Source organism: Anarrhichthys ocellatus, unplaced genomic scaffold, assembly GCF_004355925.1.
Source record: "Anarrhichthys ocellatus isolate YVR2014 unplaced genomic scaffold, GSC_Weel_1.0 scaffold7, whole genome shotgun sequence".
Lineage (NCBI taxonomy): Eukaryota > Metazoa > Chordata > Actinopteri > Perciformes > Anarhichadidae > Anarrhichthys > Anarrhichthys ocellatus.
In genome coordinates, this window is record NW_022280037.1 from 11205732 (window position 1) to 11226083 (window position 20352).

Below are 20352 nucleotides of genomic sequence, written 5' to 3' on the forward strand. Positions count from 1 at the left end.
GGTGCTTAGCAACAGTTGGAAACACAAAAGATGGGACCCGGTGCTAATCAGAGTCTGTAGACGGTAAATGCTGCCACCTGCTGTAGATGAAACCAAGGTCTGTATATTTTAGATACATGACGCACTGAATAGATTGATGTGCAGTCGCTCCCCCAGAAATGTTTGATGGGGGTGAATATCAGGAGTTATTGTATGCTGTTGTAGTGTCTTGTGTCTCCATTTGGGCTGGGGAGGGGCTCCAGTATCATAATGGATACCCAAATTGGATCACTTTCGTCGACACAAATAGAAAGACTCAATATATGCTGAAGAGCTGAAGTCTGTTAATCCCTGGCCATTTGAAAAGCTTTGCAGCACTAACCCAACCTACTAAATGGCCTGTTTCAAATATGTATAAAAACAAAGAATCACTCATTTATATATTCATACAAGCACTGTGTTTATTGGCAAATTCATCACAGGACAAGCTTCATTTCATATAGTTAGTAAAATAACATTTCTAACAAGACAAATATGAACTTTCAGTGCACGAAAGTAAAGGCTGTTCTCTCGCAACTGGGTTTTCCCCCATGGGCATTCATCTTGGTCCAGAGCTGAAAAATATACACCAAGATAAGATCACAAATTGATAACATAAAATCTGCTTTTGTGTCTAAATATCAATAATTCACCTTCATGACTTGAATTTCCCTTGCAGAGGTTGACACTCATCTTGGGTCACTAAAGATGAAAGGCATGAAGTAAACTAGTGAATACGACATTCTTTAAAAACACAAGATATCTCAATTATCAACAAGAACTTTCTAAGGTTGAAAAGTGACACTAAGTTTAGCCTACTAACCTGATCCCAAACGTTCTTCCAAGGCATGATCTGTGTCCAGTCCTTTCCAGTATTTCTCCATCAGTGTATTTACAACCGCTCCCTCGCACTCAAGTTCCACTGCATACTGAGGAGCCGCAGCCTCTGAATGGTCATTCATGTTGAACACCGTCAGTTTTAGTGGTTTATCGACCAGAAGATTGTAGAAGTCATCGTAAACTTCGTCATTCCAGGAGCCCTTGGACTCATCAAATCCATTCAAAGAGCACAAAAAGGCCTGAGGAGCCTTCTCCAGCAGACCTTGAGGCAGTGATCTCACATTCTTGATGTCAACATCAGCCTCGTTTCCAAAGTCGATAAACAAGACAGAGAACGCATCGTCAACTCTGCGAATTACTTGAGCTCGATGCCACTGTTTGTCACTGGAAAACTGAGCAAGGCATGGACTGCCAGTACCAAGAGTCTCAGGGAACATCATATCCTGTTGCGTCTTTCCTGCTTCCTGAGCAAGCGTTGACACTTCGCTGAGCTCCTCCGTGTTGGCGTACTGACACCAGAAGAAATGGGGTTGCACAATACAAGAAGCATACACCTCCTCTTTTTTGTTTTTGGAGAAGTTTGGCTTCTTGTACGTACATGTATTCACGTTTCCTTTGCAAACATTAAGATGTGTCATGTTGGTCTCAGTTTGAATATCTTGGAGGACAGCTTCTTTTTCAGGGTGTTCTATTGAAACACGGTCTTTGGCAACTGGTTTCCAGTATTTCTGCATTGCTGCATTAACAACCGCTCCGTCACACTCAAGTTCCACTGCATACTGGGGAACTGCAGCCTCTGAATGGTCATCCATGTTGAACATTGTCAGTTTTAGTGGTTTATCAACAAGAAGATTATAGAAGTCATCATAAACTTCGTCATTCCAGGAGCCCTTGGACTCATCAAATCCATTCAAAGAGCACAAAAAGGCCTGAGGAGCCTTCTCCAGCAGACTTTGAGGCAGCGATCTCACATTTTTCATGTCAATGTCAGACTCATTTCCATAGTCGATAAACAAGACGCTGAATGCATGATCAACTCCGGAAATTACTTGAGCTCGATACCACTGTTTGTCACTGGAAAAGAGAGCAAGGCATGGACTGCCAGGACCGAGAGTCTCAGGGAACATCTTGTCCTGTTGTGTCTGTCCTGCTTCCTGAGCAAGTGTTGACACTTCGCTGAGCTCCTCCGTGTTGGCGTACTGACACCAGAAGAAATGGGGTTGCACAATACAAGAAGCATATACCTCCTCCTTTTTGGAGAATTTTGGCTTCCTGTACATATAAGTATTCACATTTCCTTTGCAAACATTAGGATGTGTCATGTTGGACTCAGTTTGAATATCTTGGACAGCTTCTTTTTCAGGGTGTTCTATTGAAACACACTCTTTGGCAACTGGTTTCCAGTATTTCTGCATTGCTGCATTAACAATTGCTCCGTCACACTCAATTTCCACTGCATACTGGGGAACTGCAGCCTCTGAATGGTCATCCATGTTGAACATTGTCAGTTTTAGTGGTTTATCAACCAGAAGATTGTAGAAGTCATCGTAAACTTCGTCATTCCAGGAGCCCTTGGACTCATCAAATCCATTCAAAGAGCACAAAAAGGCCTGAGGAGCCTTCTCCAGCAGACTCTGTGGCAGTGATCTCACATTCTTGAAGTTAACATCACACTCATTTCCATAGTCGATAAACAAGACACGGAAGGCATCGTCAACTCTGCGAATTACTTGAGCTCGATACCACTTGTTGTCACTGGAGAATTGAGCAAGGCATGGACTGCCAGGAGCAAGAGTCTCAGGGAACATCATGTCCTGTTGTGTCTGTCCCGCTTCCTGAGCAAGACTCGACACTATGTTCAAGTCTTCAGTGTTGGCGTACTGACACCAGCAGTAATGTGGTCCAACAATGCAGGATGCATATACCTCCTTGATTCCGTTTTGAGAAATGTTTGGCCACTTGTACATGCAGATGTTCACATTTCCCTCGGGACAGGAAGAAGGGGAAAGTTGTGTTACTGAGTCACCTTGGCCACCTTCAATTTCTTTGTCCATAATATCCAAAGTTGGTTTTCTTCCTTCATCTAAAGTCTTCTTTTCAAACTTTTGTGCAGAGGAATTAGTCATGGATTGTGAACTCCGCTCATCTCTCGCACATGGTCCATTATTGTGCACTTTATTGGGATCTTTCATCGTTGTCAATACGGATACATTCATGAGCTCATGCGTTAAACAGTCCTCATTTTGCACAGTGTCATGTTCTGAGCCGTTTGAGAGCTGCTGGTCAGTCTGCTGAATGAGACCAGTTGTCTCTTGTTGTGTCATCTTTGATATCATCTCTCTGACTTTCACATTTAAATTCAGAGCTCCAGCAAACAGTTCAACAATGAGCTTCCCTTTCTCCCCTTTTGCTACCACTGAAATGGTGAACATTTGGCCAATAGCACTCTCTGAAAACCACTCGTTGACTTTCTGTGGCACTTCTGTAGAGACTTCAAACAATCCAAGTGGAACAGCCTGCACAGGAACAGACCTGGCAACACTTGCTTCCGTGGGAAAGGGACAAATATCAGATTCATTCACTGAAAGGGTATGACCATAGTCCACAAAGTGCACTTTAATTTTTGGAGACATTTCTACCACTTGACCTCTGTACCACTGATTATCACTGAACCTAGCAAAGCAAATGCTATCAAGTCCAAGTGGGTGATCTGTGCACGGTGGCTGGCTGATTAGTTGTTTAACAGTTTTCATCACTTTGTAAAACAAGTGTAAATTCCTGTCCAGTTGGCAGTAGAATCGATTGACATTCTCTGAATAGGTTATCCACACATCTTCTTTTCCATCAACCTCAATATTGTATGTGGAGTAATTGTATACGTCTGATGGGACCCGTGGAGGAATTTGAAGGAGCGCTTGAGCCTGTGCACATTCCTGAGTCGGAAGCTTGCATGCACCGTCAGATGGTGCTTCAATATGGACCACATTGAGCAGCAGACCTTCTTCATCAGATGTTACAGCCTTCACAGTGCATTTCAACCCAATGTTTGACGAGGCGCATGAATCCACATACTGCTGAAACTCTGCGTTATCAGTCCGAGTGATGGAAGTGGGATTAGTGGAATTCTTGCAATTGAACAAACAACACTGGAAAGCCTGCACATTCAGCTGTAGGAAAGCTGGATCAATGGGGCACACATCTCGCACAGGGACTGTTTGAGTTTGGCCATAGTCTATAAATCTCACATCAACAACAGGAGAGTGGTGACTTGCCATGATCCTTGCTCTATACCACATGTCATTGTCTGGATTACGAACGACACAGATTGACTCAACAAGTGGCTGAGGGTGGATGGATACATAGTGGTTTTGCAGGTCCTGCATCAAGTGTCTAAGAGAGTCACAGTTTTTCATTGGTTGACACCAGAATATCTGTGAACTTTCAATGAAAGATACTTTTACATTGACACTACTTCCTACAGTGAACGCCTCGTCATCACAAGCATTTTGCACCTCAGAGGGGAAACCTGTTGAAAGATCTGAACTCTCTTTGATATGAGCATCATCAGCTCCAGAAGTGGGTAAACCATCGGTCCTATCATTGACTGCTTGGTTCTTTGTGCATGGCAAAGTTTCTTCTTGAAAACCATCAACATTTACAGTGACTTTGTTCTGTAAATCTATGCAACGTTGGTTTCCAAGTGAACTGAGAAATGATGAGGGAATGGGTTCATTCTGGACATTTGTATCTCGTTCTGTCTCGGAGGATGAAAAAGGTCCGGACTTCTCTTGAAAACAATTGTTTATGCATGAATCATCATCTGCATAGAGAATGACATGATAGACATCTTGAGGTATATTGTGGTGGTTAAACTTTGCCACAAACTTCTGGTTCAGGAGCAGTGATTTTAAGTACTCATTCTGGCCTGTAGTCCAACCTGTGCCGTTATATTTTACACCTTCGAGAGAACAGGGATATGTGACAACTGGCATTCTCAGAAAATTTCCATGCAGAGGTCTAATGTCTCCAACTGGGACAATTTCAATTTTTCCTTCATCCACATGCAAAACTTCTATAGCACCATCGCTAGTCATTGTTTCTTTTACCAACGAGCGATGCCATCTGCCGTTTATCCCTCGAGCAGCACATGGATCCCCGCAGGTCAAAGGTTGTGTTTCTACTAAATCGGAGTTCTCTTTATAGTGCTGCTGGATCTGTTCTGATAAAATCTTCACTGCCTTGGAAAAAATGTGGAGTTTGCAAAAAATGTTACATGGATTAGTTACCTCTGTCACGTTGACAATTTCCAAAGTATCAGTTAACAGTTCTGGGCAAAAGTATCGGTCATGCTTCTCAAGTTGGCAATTAACATTCTGTTCCTGCGTTGGGTGTACATCCTCAAGACATCTCTGCACAAGACTTTTAAAGTCATCTACTGGCATCTTCTTTGTAACTCCAATGTTACAGATGTGCTTGGAAACAATTGGTATGTCGAGGAGGATAGTCCTGTCTGGCATCAGCACGTGCTGAACCAGTCCCATAAACTTCTTTCCAGGCAGAGACACCAAAAACTTTGTGGCTAATTCAGGCCAGTTATTCTCAAGGGAGAGGACATTTGCAAGTATGCATGATTCAGTTTCAGGAGGAAGGAGAAAACAGTCACTCTGGCCCCATGCTAAAGCTTCACGTGTGGTGATATGGGGCTGTCCCTGGTCAATTAGAAAAACATTGCAAGTTTCACCTTGAATCGATCCAATCCGAGCTCTGTGCCATGTGTCACTGATGCAAACCAGACAGAGATCTCCTGGTTTTCCTTCTGATCCATAAAACTTTATTTTAGGAATCTGAATTTCCTCTCTCATCTGCTCATAAACAGGCTTCCTTCCATCATCCATGTTAACCCATAATTCCACAAGACCACAATTGGGGTTTAGGTTTGCCCTTGTGATGACAACAGGTACTTCTGATCCAGGCGTTGGAAGCCCTGGAATTGAACACATTGTGAAGTTCAGAGGTCAAATACACCTGCAAAACAGAAATAAATTAAATGTGTCAATGAGATTGAGGACGCATCACATATAAACTACAAATGCATCCTGTACAAAACACTTCATGAATCATGTGGACATCAGTCAAACACAGGAAACCTGCATCTGCAAAGAGGGACAGTGACCTCAAGCAGAGCCTCATCAACACTGACAGATTATTTGCAAACTAAACACTACAAGCTAAGGCTGGATCAAGAGCTCTGAACCAAACAGTATGAGATTCAATAAATTAGCATTTGGTGCCATCCACTGTCCATCTGCTGAACATGCCAACATTTTCTACAGGTAGCCAAAGACGCCTTATAAAAATTGCACGATTGAGCTTCCGATCAGTGACAGTCACCTCATGTACAGTCATCTCATGTACAGTCACCTCATGTACAGTCACCTCATGTACAGTCACCTCATGTACAGCATCACCGCTTTGAAAGGTTAGTTTTTATGACCACATTATTAGTAAGAGTTGGAGGCTGCATTTTCACCAGCAATTGCAGTATTAACAATTCAAGACATAAAATATTTAGATACATCGATATATTATTTAAAAAGTCATTCAATATGCATTTTAATAATACCAGTTTAACAGCAGGTGGTGAAGTAATTAGCAATTATGCTTATGTTGGGCACCATGATTATGATGGTAAATATACTTGCTGGTTGATTCAGTAGAGTAATCCTTGAAATGTTGTGCCAGTATAAAGCGGCTGTATTCTGATGAGTGAGCAAATAATTTAGTTAGTAAAATCTTTTGTTTTTAACGATTTCAACCAGTTTGACTCTTAACATTTCAGATTTTTTTCTGCGAAATTAAACTCCGTTGTGAAAGTAGAACAAATTAAAATCCTTTTAACTAATCAGGAACTCCAATTGTCAGTTTTAAAATCCACTCTAATCGTAAGAATGCATCTGTTATTTTACACCAGAATTCACTTAATAATCCTAACAATAAGGCAGCAGGTGTCTGTGAATCAACATTGGCTCTAATCGTTCAGTGCAGTTGCAAATCCAGCTCTTCGAGCAAAAAACGAGTAATGAATGAAACACAATAACCCACACTCCACGCACACGATTCTCGTCACTTTTTAAGGTGAGCTACAGGCCTTCATCTCCATCACAATAATTCGGCTCAGATTAACTCACAGTCATTTATGCCAATTTGTTACATTATTAAACATGAGTCGATTGTCTCACCATGTTTGTTGCAGGTGACTCATCATCAGTAGGATTCCGTGTCGAAAGGACGTGGGGGCGGGAAAACATGTGTTTTTAAAGGCTTCATATTTACATGGGAGATATATAATGCCTCGGAAAATACATGCAAGATATAAAGTAGACCGTGTTTAATAGTTGAAATGTGTTTGTATGTGTTAAACGCCCAAATCCTGCAAATCTATAGTCTAGAACCTATTTATTAATTTAAATATGTGAGATGTGAGATTGTTCTCACATTATCGATGTAAACACAGCTACAGCTGGCTCCGGACAGCCAATCACGCGACGCGCCGTCGGTTCCGTGTTTGGAAGTGAAGCGACACCCTCAACTGTCACTGCTGCAGTTCAGTTTAGAAACACACCGACCAGGAAGTCTTAAAACATGATGTAACGTCTTCTCATGTTATGTTTGCAGGCTGCACGCACACTATGGTAGGCGACGTTTTTTTTTTTTTTTTAAAGCTTAAGTTTACCTGAAGTATTTTAAATCAACCTGTTGCTGTCCCGTGGCTGTACTTTGGTGTCGAGGCTATTGTTGTAAAAACGCGAATGCTGCTGAGTGGTGCGAAAACACAGCATACTAGATCACTTTAAATATTATATATATATCTCTTAACTTAACTGACGAAGAATAGTGATTTGCAGCTATATTGTATCCATACACTACAGCCTTTGAATAAGGTTAATGTCTTCATGTCAGTATTAATCAGTTAGAAAACATGTAAGAAACACACAACTTGCAGTAAATGTTTATCTGCAGAGCTGTGTTGCTCAATAACACCTGTTGCTGTTGAAACTGCTGGTTTCAGGCGTTGCTTCCTGGCTTACAGACAAAAGGCTCACATCTCTTTTTTCTGTTTGTCACACTCTCTTTGAAACCAGTTTTATGAACTAGTATATCTTCAAATAGTTCCCTGCAGTCGGTCTGACGTCACATTTTTACAAAACTTAAAATAGTTTCAAAAGGAGAAACACCAATAGCTTGTTCAGTGATGGATGTATAATTAATGCCAGATGGCACCAAATCAAGTATTTGAAGTCTGCATCCTCAGGATATCCATTGCCAAACATGGACACCTCAGGGCTTTTGTTATCATTTTCCTTAGTTGAACACAAAACACATAAGACAACACAAACTTTAAACAAATGGAAGAAGAAATTCGATTTTTTTTTGTAGCAACACCACAGTGTAAAAAACAAACAGCATTCAAAATCTTACTTAATTAAGAGGGTAATAAATATTAGCATCAAGTACTCATGATGCAAAATTGCTCATTCGGGCTGCACAATAAATCAAAATGCTATCAATGGAGTAAGTAACATAAAATAAAAATACTCAAGTAAACCACAAGTACCTTAAGATTAAATTTAAGTAAATGTACAACACCACATAACTCAATCGTAGGGGGGAAAGATGTGTAATCAATCACAACTGAATCAATAAACTAATGTAAACGTAATGTCAAAGTGAAACCTGTCTTTAGAGTAAAGAAATAATATCTGACATTGTTGTCTTCCTGTCAACTCTATTTCCAGTGACTTGTTTCAAAATGAGTAAGAGGAAAGGCAAAGGGGTCAGTGACGTGTCAGCTGTCAAGAGGCGCAGCGTGACGGCTGATCTGAAGCACCAGAGACCTTCCCCCAGCAGAGGCGCTCCCTCCTCCACAGTGAGTGCCCCCCCCCCCGTTCTCTGTGTGTACTATCACCAGCTCTTTAACGGGTTAAATGTTGTTTTCTGCATGTGTCTCCAGGGAGATATCGGCCTCATTGAGAGCATCACTCTGAAGAACTTCATGTGTCACCATTGGCTCGGTCCGTTCCAGTTTGGGCCCAATGTGAATTTCATCGTCGGCAACAATGGAAGTAAGAACCGGATTTCTAAATGTCGTGTCGTCCGCTTGTTGTCTTTGACTTATGTGGTTAACACATTCCAACCCACCCGGGTGACGGATCCACAGTATGTACTCTCTTTAAGTCGAGGAAACTTCAAATCCATTCATGTTGGTTTAATAAAACGGGACTGAATTTCATTTTAACAAAGAGGAGTGTTCTGAAACTGTAACTGTTTTGTATTCAGATGATCATCTACAAGACACAGTAGAGCAGTTACTGCTGAGATAGATTATTATTAAACAATTTACATAACAAGGACAAATATTTCCTCTCATTTCCTGTCATCTCTGTACCATCACTACCTGATAAAAGCATAAAAAGGTACCCAAAAAATGACATTACATTATTGTTATTATTTGTTTTCAACCAACTAATCGTTTCAGCTCTAATCGGGGCTGTCCTCTCTCAGTAGATCATTAGAATAATCAGTGTCTGAATCAATTGTTTTTAGTCAATTTCTTTGTTTTTATGAGCTTTTTTGGGGATGTATTTTCTGTGTTAATTTTTTAATAAACATATATTTAAAGATGCCTCTGCGTAAATAAACTCAACTGTGGAGGAAAAGTTACACTTAAAAAAATCAATTAAAGCAGCTTAAAGGGTACTGGATGCTATTTTCTCATCTTGATGTCAAAGTGACTGATTGGGAAAACATTTTGTGAAATTGTACCAGTATTGAGGGAGAACGCTGCAGACTGGAGGCGCTAAACGCCTGCAACGTAATCACTTGGGGCAACTCCTCACCGTCAATGGTGGCATCCACTAAAAGTGTTTGTTTTAGCCACTGATAGGTTCAGATTGATTTATAAATGTTTGACGACATTATAAACAGGACCTTAGAGAGAAATAAAGCATTTTTCTTCCCTTCTGATTCGTCCGGTCTGTTTGTCTTTGTGTCATGTGACTTGCTGTAGAAGACGACAGCGGAAACGTGAGTGAGAGTTGGAGAGAGGAGAGCTGGTGTTGTCAGAGTTTGTTGTCTTGAAGCACAGAAAGCAGAGCTTAGTGTTATTTAAAAGATGTTCAATGTCATGGATGAATGTTTAGCTGATCTCAACAATGTGGACGTGATGCGAGACTTCAGAGTGAAACTTGGTTAAAGAGAATTAAAAAAAACAGGCCGGATCAAGTAAGAAGACAGTTGTCCTTTCTATAGTGTTGTCAGAGACTTATAATAACAGTCCGAGCCTGTCAGTGTGAAAAACAAGCACTTTTAGTGGAGGTACATTGACGGATGGTGAGGAGTTGCCCCGAGCGAATGCATTACAGCCTGTTTAATATCTGCCGGCTGCAGCGTTCTCGCTAAATACTGGACCAATTCTCTATTATTTAGTTAGACACAAAAACATGGGGGAATAGAATCCAGGTTGAAAAATACCAAAGTTACCCGTCGACATTTAGGGAAATATATCATTTAACCTAATTTGTTTATTCAAAGCCGACTTCACTGAGGATTTCAGTGGACAAGTGATTCCATTCATAGTATTATGCAGTGATTCAATCCCTTGTCTTTGTTGTTTCCAATCTAAATCTCAGGTGGAAAAAGTGCAATCCTGACTGCTCTGATTGTGGGCCTCGGTGGAAAGGCCACCGTCACAAACAGAGGAATGTCTCTGAAGGATTTTGTGAAAACCAGTGAGAAGTAAGTCAGACTGCATAATGTTATTCCAGAGCATCCTTATCATGTTGATGTAAATACTGTAAATTGCTCCTAGAATACCACCACAGTATAATCCGCTCTCTAGCACTGCAGATATCACGGTAAAGCTGAGAAACAGAGGACAAGATGCTTTTAAACGGGACGTCTACGGCGACTGCATCTCCATCGAGCACCGCATCTCCAGTGATGGATGCCGGACCTGCAGACTCAAGAACAAGTCAGGTGACTTTTCCTGAGTTACAGATGATGTCCAAGTTCTATCTAACCTTCGCTAAATGTCAGATAATCCAGACGCACACGGGAGTGACGACAAAGCACTTCAATCAGACCTTCACCCCTCCAACCTGTATACATTCGTTACTCTCCGTCAGGAATTTTCCTCTATATACTCGCATGCGTGTGCTTTATAAGCATTACACTGTTTCACTGTTTTATGCCATCTGTCCAAGTGGGAATTTAAAGGTAAGACGTATTTACATTCACACTTGGGCTGATGTTTCCCATGAGTTGTAAATGTCACTTGAGTTATTTTGTAAGTAAAAGTTGAACCATTTAGGAGAAGTTTTCATCCTGAGAAGTGTGTTTAACCAACCGCATGATCTCTGTTGGGGAGATGCTGGTTGTATCAGGTGTGATCATGCTTCACACTTCCTTTTTTTTAAGATTATTATGTGCACAGCTGAAACTAACGGTAATTTAGATTCTTGAATAATCTGCAGATTATTTTCTTGATAAATAGTTTTGTATATAAAATATCCAAAAACAGTGAAAAATGTCTGTTCAAGCTTCAGCTTAGCCGATGAACAGATTCAGTTTACTTTTATAAAATGACTAAGAAACACATTAAATCATCGCATTTAAGAAGCTGGAACCACTCGTTGAAAAATGACTGAAACGATTATCTTTGGACGATGACTGATCGTTGCTGCTCGACAGTAACAATGTTGTGCCACTGAGTGTCGTGCAACTTACATTCAATTCAATTCAATTATCTTGATGGCATGAAGGTTTCAAAAATGCAATGTTGGCAAAGCATCAAAATACAAAGTAAACAATAATATTGATAAAAATATGAACACATGATTGTACTTTCTCATCTCCTTTAGGACAACAGAGGTTTGAACCACATTGATTGTCTTTTATCTTGTATTTCAGGACAACTTGTCTCAAACAAGAAGGAGGAGCTGACCGCCATTTTGGACCACTTTAACATCCAGGTACTAACAATGTTCAGCTCGTTTTAAAACGGATACATTTTTCTATTGTGAATTTCTATTTCTTATTTTCGAGTCTTGACTTTTGCAGTGCTTGTTTTTTATTTTTACTTTATCTTAATATGTTTATTTTGACCATACTACAGAATCCCTTGAATGTGAAAACCCACAAATATGCAAACAAATTTCAGATTCATTTTTTTTTTTATCTTCCAGCAAATCCCCTCATTTTATTTTTTGAGCTTTCTGAATGTTCTGCCAAATAATGATCCTCGAAGGCTTCAGCAGCACTTTTGTTTTGTGTGTTCCAGTTGGATAACCCCGTGTCCATTCTCAACCAAGAAATGAGTAAACAGTTCCTGCATTCAAAGAGTGAATCCGACAAGTATAAGGTGCAAGACCGCCATCGTTAATTATGAGCTTCACATCTGTAATGATAGTTAACATGATGGTATAAAGCTTTCATCTCCACATGTTTAGATGAATGTTTTGGACCTTTTTTCCGTTTGTAGTTCTTCATGAAAGCAACTCTGCTGGAACAGATGAAGAGAGATTACATCCACATCAAGCAGACCAAAACAGTTACACGACAGCAGGTTGAGAGACAAGAGGAGGTACTATATTCATGATTTCATATTTACTTGTATTGTATTTATTTTTATAGCTTAACACAGGGGAGCTTTGTGTGCTCTTCTCTGGATACTGATACCATATAGGTGCACCTGTTTAAAAAGCATTAGATTAGATAGATTAATTTTGAAGATGTATCAAATAATAACAATACAAAACAAGAATAACCAATATAATAAGCAGTAAACAATTCTAGATAAACTAAATAAATATTTGATGTTCAAAAAGTAGTAGGCAGAACACTTTAATTAAATGATAAACTTAAAGTTGATCACATCTACACATAAGTAATCATCTTAATATATAGAAATAAAAACAGTCCCGAGACAGAGAGAGAGGCTTCAAAAACATTTTCTAAACACTTTTTTTGATATTAATTCTCTTGTTCTTCTTCCCATAAAGCACTTCGTAACTTCTGTTTTGAAACGTGTTGTATAGTAGGTGAAGTTTGCTTCCCTGCTGATAAGTTTGTTGATGAATAATTTCACGTGTACAGTGTATTCTTTTTGCCCAAAGAAAACCGAATCATTTTAAGATCTCGCACAATGTTTGTGTTCAGTCTCTCAAGGACCTGAAGCAAGAGTTTCTCCAGAAGAAAGAGAGGTATGAAAAGTGGCCGTCCTTCAGTGAGATGAAGGTGGTTTTGGAGAATCTGAAGAAAGCAATGGCATGGTGTTTGGTAAGAGTTTATCACTGTGTAATACATATTCATTTGAGTTACATCTTTCTTTTATTATATGTTGTATTATATTGTATGTCTCTTTTTCTCATCACTCTGAGGTCAGAGAGAAGGAGCAGCTTGTGCAGCAGTTACAAGAGGACGTTGAAAAGGATGCGAACAATCCCAAACATCAGGACAACCTTCAGCTCTGTCAGGTGAGTCATAAGTGTTCCCATTCTGTTGAATAAATACAAGTCTATTTTAAAACCCTATCTTCAAACTGTCACCACCATATAAACCAGCTGTCCTCACCCACTAACGTGTTTACAGATGTCCTCCACTGAAAGAAAACCAACTAACAACTTGGACATAATTGATTTTTAAATGTCATCTTTAAAGATACGTCTGCTCTTTTTCTTATCTTTCACACAGTCTGAGGTCACACAAGTAGAGAAGATGCTTCAGTGCATCAAAAGCAGGGTTGACAGCAAGAGACAGGAACAGGAGTCTCTGTCTGAAGACAATCTGAGGTTGAAAGAGCAAGTGAAGGTTGTCAGCAAAGCTCACAAGGAACAGGAGGTATGGATTGGGAAATACGATATATCAAATGTACAACATTTATATCGGTTCAAGTGATATCATTTTTTTCCTCGTAGCTTGTTTATTTCCGAGCTCTGAACAAACTCAAACAGTCAGAGAAGGAGCAAGACCTTCTTCAGGAAAGAATTAATAAGGCAAAAACAAGGTAGGGGAGTAGAACGGTGAAAATGACATCTTTACTTTAATACAAATACATGCATTTAATTGAAATGTTATCCCTTCTCACTTTATGTTAGTGTAAGCCTTGACAACGATGTAGACACGGAGTATACAAAACAGCAGAAGAAAATATCCAGTCTGAAGGAGCAGCTTGCAGAGCTTGAAACAAAGGGCTCAAAGCTGAATCAGGAGATCAAGAACAAACATCAGGCACTTTTCACAGGAAGGGAAGAGCGGGACAAGCTGAGGTACGAGACGTGATATTTTTTGCTTGGTGGTACAATTGGAGTGAGAGCCCAGTTGATCTGCAGTCCAGTGAAATATTCCCCGGTCTGTTCACGTTGATTAGATTGGAGGAACGAAACATCCAGGTCATGTACGAGTCCAAACTGAGGAGGAAAAATCAGATCCTCGCCAGTCGGACAAACAAACTGAAGCGGTTTGGAGATCAGGTACCCGACCTGCTGGGTTCCATCGCTGAGGCGTACGCCACAGGGCGCTTTCTCAAGAGACCTGTTGGTCCAATAGGTGACTTTTTTTTTTTTTTTTCCTGTGTTCTGTTGGCTTGACTTATTTGGATAGTATTTATTTCGGAAAATACGTTTATTTCCTTTCTTGCTGAGAGTTGAAAAATAAATCAATATCACTCGCATATCTGTCTATTAAATATGATGCAGGAACCAGTAGGCCCTTAGCTTAGCTTAGCATAAAGACTAGAAACGGGGGGAAACAGCTAGCATGGCTCTCTGTTAACAAAATCCGCCTACCAGCGCCTCTAAAATAATTTATATTAATATTTATAATCATATTGATTTGACAGTCGATCTCCTCATCTAACTCCTGTCAAGTCAGCTAATAAAATATTTATTTTATTCATTTGCTTTATTATCTGTGAAAGTATCATTCTGTCCTGCTGTCTTTTTAAGAATTGGCATACAGATGATTCACTCTCAGTTTCTACATTTCAAGTGAAGCAGTAAATCCAGTTAAATCGTACGTACTGTAGTTGACAGTCTGTGTTTGCTCTCAGGGGCATGCATCAGTTTGAAGGATCCCATGTTGGCCGTGGCCGTGGAGTGCTGTCTGCGGAGCTTCATGAAAGCTTTCTGCTGTGACAACTACAAGGACGAGGCGGTCCTCCAGGAGCTGATGTGTAGCTACTATCCAAAGGGCAACAGGCCGCAGCTCATCGTCAGCCGTTTCTCTGAAAAAGTTTACAACATTCAAGGACGGTCAGCAGCAGCAGCAGCAGCAGCATTTCAGATTTGTTGACTTTTATCTGGACACATTTTACATTTTGTTTTCCTTCTCTGCTGTTTTGTAGGAAAGCACATCATCCAGAATATCCGTCCGTGCTGGACATAATCACAGCAACAAGCCCGGTCATCATCAACTGCCTGATTGATATGAGGGCGATAGAGTCAATTCTCATTATCAAAGTTAGTGTGTGCACTCATGCCTGTTAATGCCGATTGTTGCACAAAGTATCTGACCTGTGACCTTTGTGTTGAATCAAAGGAAAAAGACAAAGCGAGGAGGGTCATGCAGCAAGGCCGGCCTCCTAAAAACTGCCGTGAAGCCTTCACTGCTGAGGGAGATCAGGTGTTTTCAAACCGTTATTACACCTCCGACTTCAGCATGGCCAAGTATCTCGGCGGGGATCTCGAGACTGAAATAAGGTAACTGTGTAAAAAAAATGATAATAGTTTAATAATAATTTAATGATAGTTTGAGGGAAGGAAAAGTCCAACGTGAAACACCAGTTGAAACCAGCTGCTGGCAGTGAACTGGATTTTAAGAACAGATTCTGGTAAACGGCTGTTCTTCATCCTGTCAAAACTAATAGACAGTGATGTAATTTACCCAAGTACTGCACTTGTACTACTTTACTTGAGTTTTCTTGCAACTTTACACTTCTATTCCACCACATCTCAGTGGCAAATATTTTACTTTTGACTCCTTTACATTTGTCAGTTTGAGATTTTGTTTGGAGTTGTGATGTGAGATAAAAATCGATGCTTCCTGTCACAGTATGTTGGAGTCAGACCTGGAGAATCACCAGGCTCAGCTGTCCAGGTTTCAGCTCCACGTGACCTCTGTGACCGAGGACATCATCAGCATGGAGAACAATCTGAACAACACCATCATGACCCTGAAGAAGACTCTGGTCAGTGATGAGCGCCAGAACCTGGTTTAACTTAACAGTCTTGCTGTTGGCTTAACATTTTCATTCTTCTCCTGTAGATGCTGTTGTCATGGCTTCTTTTTGTTCTCTTCGTGAGAGAAAGATTGATTATAGAGATGCTGTGCGTGATTGATCTACCTTTATGAAGGTTCAATTAAAAGTAATTTGTTTTATTTTACATTTTCAATGCAGGTCTCTGTGAATCAAGTCAAGGCATCAATAACTGAGCTGGAGACTGCTGGCGAGGAGCACATCGATGACATCAGCTCCTTGGTGATCATTTTGGTTTTATTTGTACCGACCCCTCTCAAAACAGACATAAACCTTTCCACATGTAAATCTAATGTCTTAACATACATCTTGCAGGAAGAAGTCGCCCAGGAGAACCGACAGAAGATCGAGGCAGAAAAGCAGACTGTTTATGAGGCGAAGACGGAGCTCGACAAGCATCAGAGAGCAGCAGAGGACACCGAGTCCAAGTACTCTGCTGTTAGAGAACGGATTGATCAGCTTTCTGACGACATGGAAGCGTTAAAGGTGCAGTAGATCTTTGTTGTATCACTTTGTTTAGAGGCTAAAAATAGTTACAGAAATCAAAAGATGCTGCAGACTTGTTTTCTGTAGTTTTGATGTTACTTCTGTCCTCTGATTTTAAATACATCTGAATTGTGGAGGCTTTTTATTTGACAGCGCTATTTTTCTTCTTGAGGATCTAAGTGTGTCAAACTGTCCTCAAGAAGAGGTGATAGTGTAGTTGACTATTATTGTTTGTTGACCCAAAGGATGAGCAGCTGATGCTGGATGCTGAGTGTGCAAAACATGATCGAACCCTTAAGATTTTGGAAACCAAACTGAAGGCTCATGATGACAACATTCAAGCTATGAACATTGACCTCGCTGAAAGAGAAGAAGAGTTACAGGTAACAAGAGCTGCACTAAATTTGTTCAACGCATTACATTTAGCTGTTTTCTTTACCTCATGCATGTATTGGAGGCTTTTTAGCTACAGTACGTTCTACAGATGAAGTCCAGTCTTAAGCTACACCAACAGCTAGCAGTTAGTTAGAAGCAGTTAGAACCAAAGAGAGGATTTACTGCCTCCAGAGTAATTCAGAGTTTTCAGAATGTCACCAGACCTCACATGTGATGACAGGAATATGTGGCCAAAGCCACCGAGATCAGCCCCGAGCGGCAGCATGTGACCGGCAGCACCAGAAGCATCGACACCGAAATCACTCGGCTGAAGAAGAAAATCAAGGTGTTCGAGAGCAACCATGGCGAGCAGGAGCAGGTGGTCAGGTGAGGAGCCTTCTAGCTTCCCAGAGATTTCTTCTGCCACTGCTTCTACTTTATACTTCAATCCAACCTGCCCGTTGGCCATCACTAACTGGCCTTGTTTAACACGCTGCATACGCACACTGGAGTCTGGAATCAGAAAGAATTAGGCTATGTCGTTTTCTGCCCTCATTAGGGAGTACGCTGAGGCCCTCACTCTCTACAGAGAGAAAACCAACCAAGTGAGAGGTCTGCAGAGGTTCATCGATCAACTCGATAACATCATGTCAGACAGGCAGAACAGATACAAGACAATGCGTAGGTAAATAACGATCTACTCAGTTTGAAAAACAATCCAGAAATACATGATTACAGTGTTTAACTGGCAGTGGAAAGTCCTGATTATTTCTTCTTCTCCTCCTCCTCCCTCCTCCTCCTCCTAAAGGTCACTCTCTGTCAGATGTAAGTTATACTTCAATAACTTTCTGACAAAGATGAACTGCTGTGGCTCTATGGTTTTTGATCACAACAATGAGACACTCTCAATCTCGGTACGTCAATTTTTGTGTTTTTTTGTTGTTCTAAATTACTCAGAAAGGTTGTTCCTGCGTTTGTTTTACAGTTGTGTTTTTTTCAATAATGGAAATGGAATTAATGAGCTCTTTAATCGCAGTAGAGTTACATATAAAATCACATCACATGGAAGAAAAAAAGTGTGTTCCTCACAAAAGACAAAAAAACACTTGAAGGTAACGGTTTAAAGTAAGATGGGGAATCCTGGTGACCATGCACATCCCTGGTTCAAGTGCACATATCATCCCTCGCCTCTCTTGCGTTATTTCCTGTCTCTACTCATAAGTGCCCCCAAAATGTCTTGAGCAAAAAGCTGGAACCTATAACGTGCACGACTTCTTTTTTGTAACTTATGGAAAAAAATGAACACTCAATACAAGTACTACACAAACCTGTTCTGGCACACGTAAAGGTGAAGCCTCCGGGCAGAGAGGACGATGGTGTGAGCGACATGAGGTCGCTGTCTGGGGGTGAACGCTCCTTCTCCACCGTTTGCTTCATGCTCTCTCTGTGGGAGATCACCGAATCGCCCTTCAGATGCCTCGATGAGTTCGACGTCTACATGGTGAGCGCACAGAATCATCAGAAACACACACGTTTTTGTATAAAAATATGCATCGACCTTTGGCTTTCACTCACTTCGATTAAATCTTTCGTAGGATATGCACAATCGCAGAATCTCTCTGGATCTCCTCCTGGAGCTGTCAGAGCGGCAGCACCTTCGACAGTTCGTCTTCATCACTCCCCTCACCACCAGGTGGCGCTCCTCTTAATAATTGCCTCGGTTTACATGCTGTCCTTTCCATTAACTGAACCTTTCCATTTTGCATAACTTTCACTTTGTTTCTTATATGCTTAAGTGTGCCAACAGATCAATTATAGATTTTTTTTATTGTGGCTCTTTGGAATAAATTGTAATACATAATAGGGATTATTTTTTCAGCATTTATATAGAAATTGGAAAATATAAAAGTGATAAGCTGATTATGAAGTAGCAAGTTTTGATGCCAATTTTCTGCCTTTAAATTGTGTATTTTTTAATGCATTTTTAACTGATTTGCTACATAAAAACAAAAAATAATAATCTGCCATTTTTTACTATTAAAACTTTTTATCATTATAAATTATTATTAAATTTATATAGAAATATTTCATTTTTTTATTAGTTCTTTCCCAATAGATTCAGTTGCATCATTTAAATAGAAAATGATTTAATTTAAATAATAATGTTTTAATCACATTGTGCCACCAGGCAGCTGCCATATTCTTCTGTGAACTTGGGCATTTCCTGTTGTACCTCTATGCTTTAACGAAGACTTTATTCACTGTGTGTCAATAATGTTTGACGACTAATGAAATAATAACCGTGGTTCGTTATCTTTCAGCAATCTGCCCAAAACCAGCCTCATCAAAATCCACCAGCTTCAGGATCCTGAAAGAGTTCGTAGCGAAACGATGGATGAAGATGTTTGAGCTGAGCTCCAGTGTCAGAAACATTGAAAGAGATGAGGATGAATGTGCATGTGCACGGTCGATGTATATTTCAGTATTGCTTTGTGTGTTCGGGAGTTGTAAATGTAATTTGTTTGCTGTGATAAATTCTTGAATGTGTCGTGTCATTCCTGTTATGCAGCCTATAAAAGCCTATTCAAGAACGTTTGAGTATTTTATATTTTTATGGATTATAGCCCTTGTATGTACCAAAAAAATGTCAGTTAAGTTTTAAAAAAAAAAAGCTGTTTTAATGTGCATTATTCTGTATTTATGTGATGAAATATACCGTAGTCTTTAATGTTATAAATATTAGACACATTCTGAAGAAAACACGAGGAAGTGATTCATGGGGACAGAAGTGTTGCTGCATAACAGGAATGACCCTTTTATGAAGTGTAGTAATTGTGTTATTACAATATGTGTTGCCTTTAACGTGTTATTGATTTGATATTTATTGTTTTTTTCACTCTGAAGGCTCTGCTGCCACCAACTCTGAGGACATTTAAGATTTGGTGTGTTTGGGTGTGAAGACCAGTACTGCCTCTAGGGACCGCTAGCGAGATTCTCACTCTTTGTATTACTATTCTTAATATGTATCATCCATTATATCATTTTGGGCATCTCAATAACATATTAATTTCAGTTATGAGTGGAAGTTTTTTTTAAATGTTTTAATGATATTTTTGTGTAGTCTTACCTCAGGAGTCAGTGTTAATATTTATAATAAATTTGCTCCTGGAGTCGATCATATTTGGGCTCTGTGACATAAACATGTACACTCTCCAGTTCTCTGAAAACCACTCATGTAGCAGCTGTTTACTGTAACTGCTGTGAAAATCATGGCCATTGTTACAATAAAATTTTGAATTATCCAAACATCTTTGTATCGG

General features: G+C 40.0%; 2 protein-coding genes across 6 annotated transcripts; one reads left to right on the top strand and one right to left on the bottom strand.

The window, feature by feature from the left end:
- Window positions 1–444: 444 nt before the first annotated feature.
- tdrd6b (tudor domain containing 6b) lies at window positions 445–7137 on the bottom strand. 2 transcript variants are annotated; one of them, XM_031847291.1, is made up of 4 exons: window positions 7098–7137; window positions 842–5883; window positions 672–720; window positions 445–593 (listed from the first exon to the last, which is right to left on the bottom strand). In XM_031847291.1, exons 2-3 carry the CDS (start codon window positions 5856–5858, stop codon window positions 674–676), a joined length of 5064 nt encoding a protein of 1687 aa, XP_031703151.1. In that variant the 5' UTR covers window positions 5859–5883; window positions 7098–7137; the 3' UTR covers window positions 445–593; window positions 672–673. The 2 variants fall into 2 exon arrangements, with proteins under 2 accessions (XP_031703151.1, XP_031703152.1); XM_031847292.1 differs by having other exon boundaries at window positions 842–5842; window positions 7098–7136.
- Window positions 7138–7457: 320 nt separating this feature from the next.
- Window positions 7458–20338, top strand: smc6 (structural maintenance of chromosomes 6). 4 transcript variants are annotated; one of them, XM_031847316.1, is made up of 27 exons: window positions 7458–7550; window positions 8655–8785; window positions 8870–8981; window positions 10548–10653; window positions 10757–10893; window positions 11827–11888; window positions 12197–12277; window positions 12398–12499; window positions 13075–13194; window positions 13296–13391; window positions 13609–13755; window positions 13833–13921; window positions 14013–14183; window positions 14285–14463; window positions 14966–15167; window positions 15260–15374; window positions 15454–15614; window positions 15967–16102; window positions 16313–16393; window positions 16487–16657; window positions 16903–17040; window positions 17274–17419; window positions 17592–17717; window positions 17841–17946; window positions 18381–18533; window positions 18628–18725; window positions 19354–20338. In XM_031847316.1, the coding sequence occupies exons 2-27, from the start codon at window positions 8669–8671 to the stop codon at window positions 19439–19441; spliced, it is 3240 nt and encodes a 1079-aa protein (XP_031703176.1). In that variant the 5' UTR covers window positions 7458–7550; window positions 8655–8668; the 3' UTR covers window positions 19442–20338. The 4 variants fall into 4 exon arrangements, 3 of the variants coding, with proteins under 3 accessions (XP_031703176.1, XP_031703175.1, XP_031703177.1); XM_031847315.1 differs by having other exon boundaries at window positions 18381–18725; XR_004212770.1 differs by lacking the exons at window positions 18628–18725; window positions 19354–20338 and having other exon boundaries at window positions 17592–17713; window positions 18381–18467.
- Window positions 20339–20352: the final 14 nt, after the last annotated feature.

What these genes read in the sequence shown, in the direction of transcription:
- tdrd6b (XM_031847291.1), bottom strand. Translation starts at nt 5,858, where the DNA reads ATGTGTTCAATTCCAGGGCTTCCAACGCCTGGATCAGAAGTACCTGTT. An exon ending in GGAAGAACGTTTGGGATCAG is followed by an intron (nt 721 to 841) that starts GTTAGTAGGCTA and finishes TTTCATCTTTAG; the next exon opens with TGACCCAAGATGAGTGTCAA.
- smc6 (XM_031847315.1), top strand. Translation starts at nt 8,669, where the DNA reads ATGAGTAAGAGGAAAGGCAAAGGGGTCAGTGACGTGTCAGCTGTCAAG. An exon ending in AAGCAATGGCATGGTGTTTG is followed by an intron (nt 13,195 to 13,295) that starts GTAAGAGTTTAT and finishes CATCACTCTGAG; the next exon opens with GTCAGAGAGAAGGAGCAGCT. An exon ending in AAAGAGAAGAAGAGTTACAG is followed by an intron (nt 17,041 to 17,273) that starts GTAACAAGAGCT and finishes ATGTGATGACAG; the next exon opens with GAATATGTGGCCAAAGCCAC.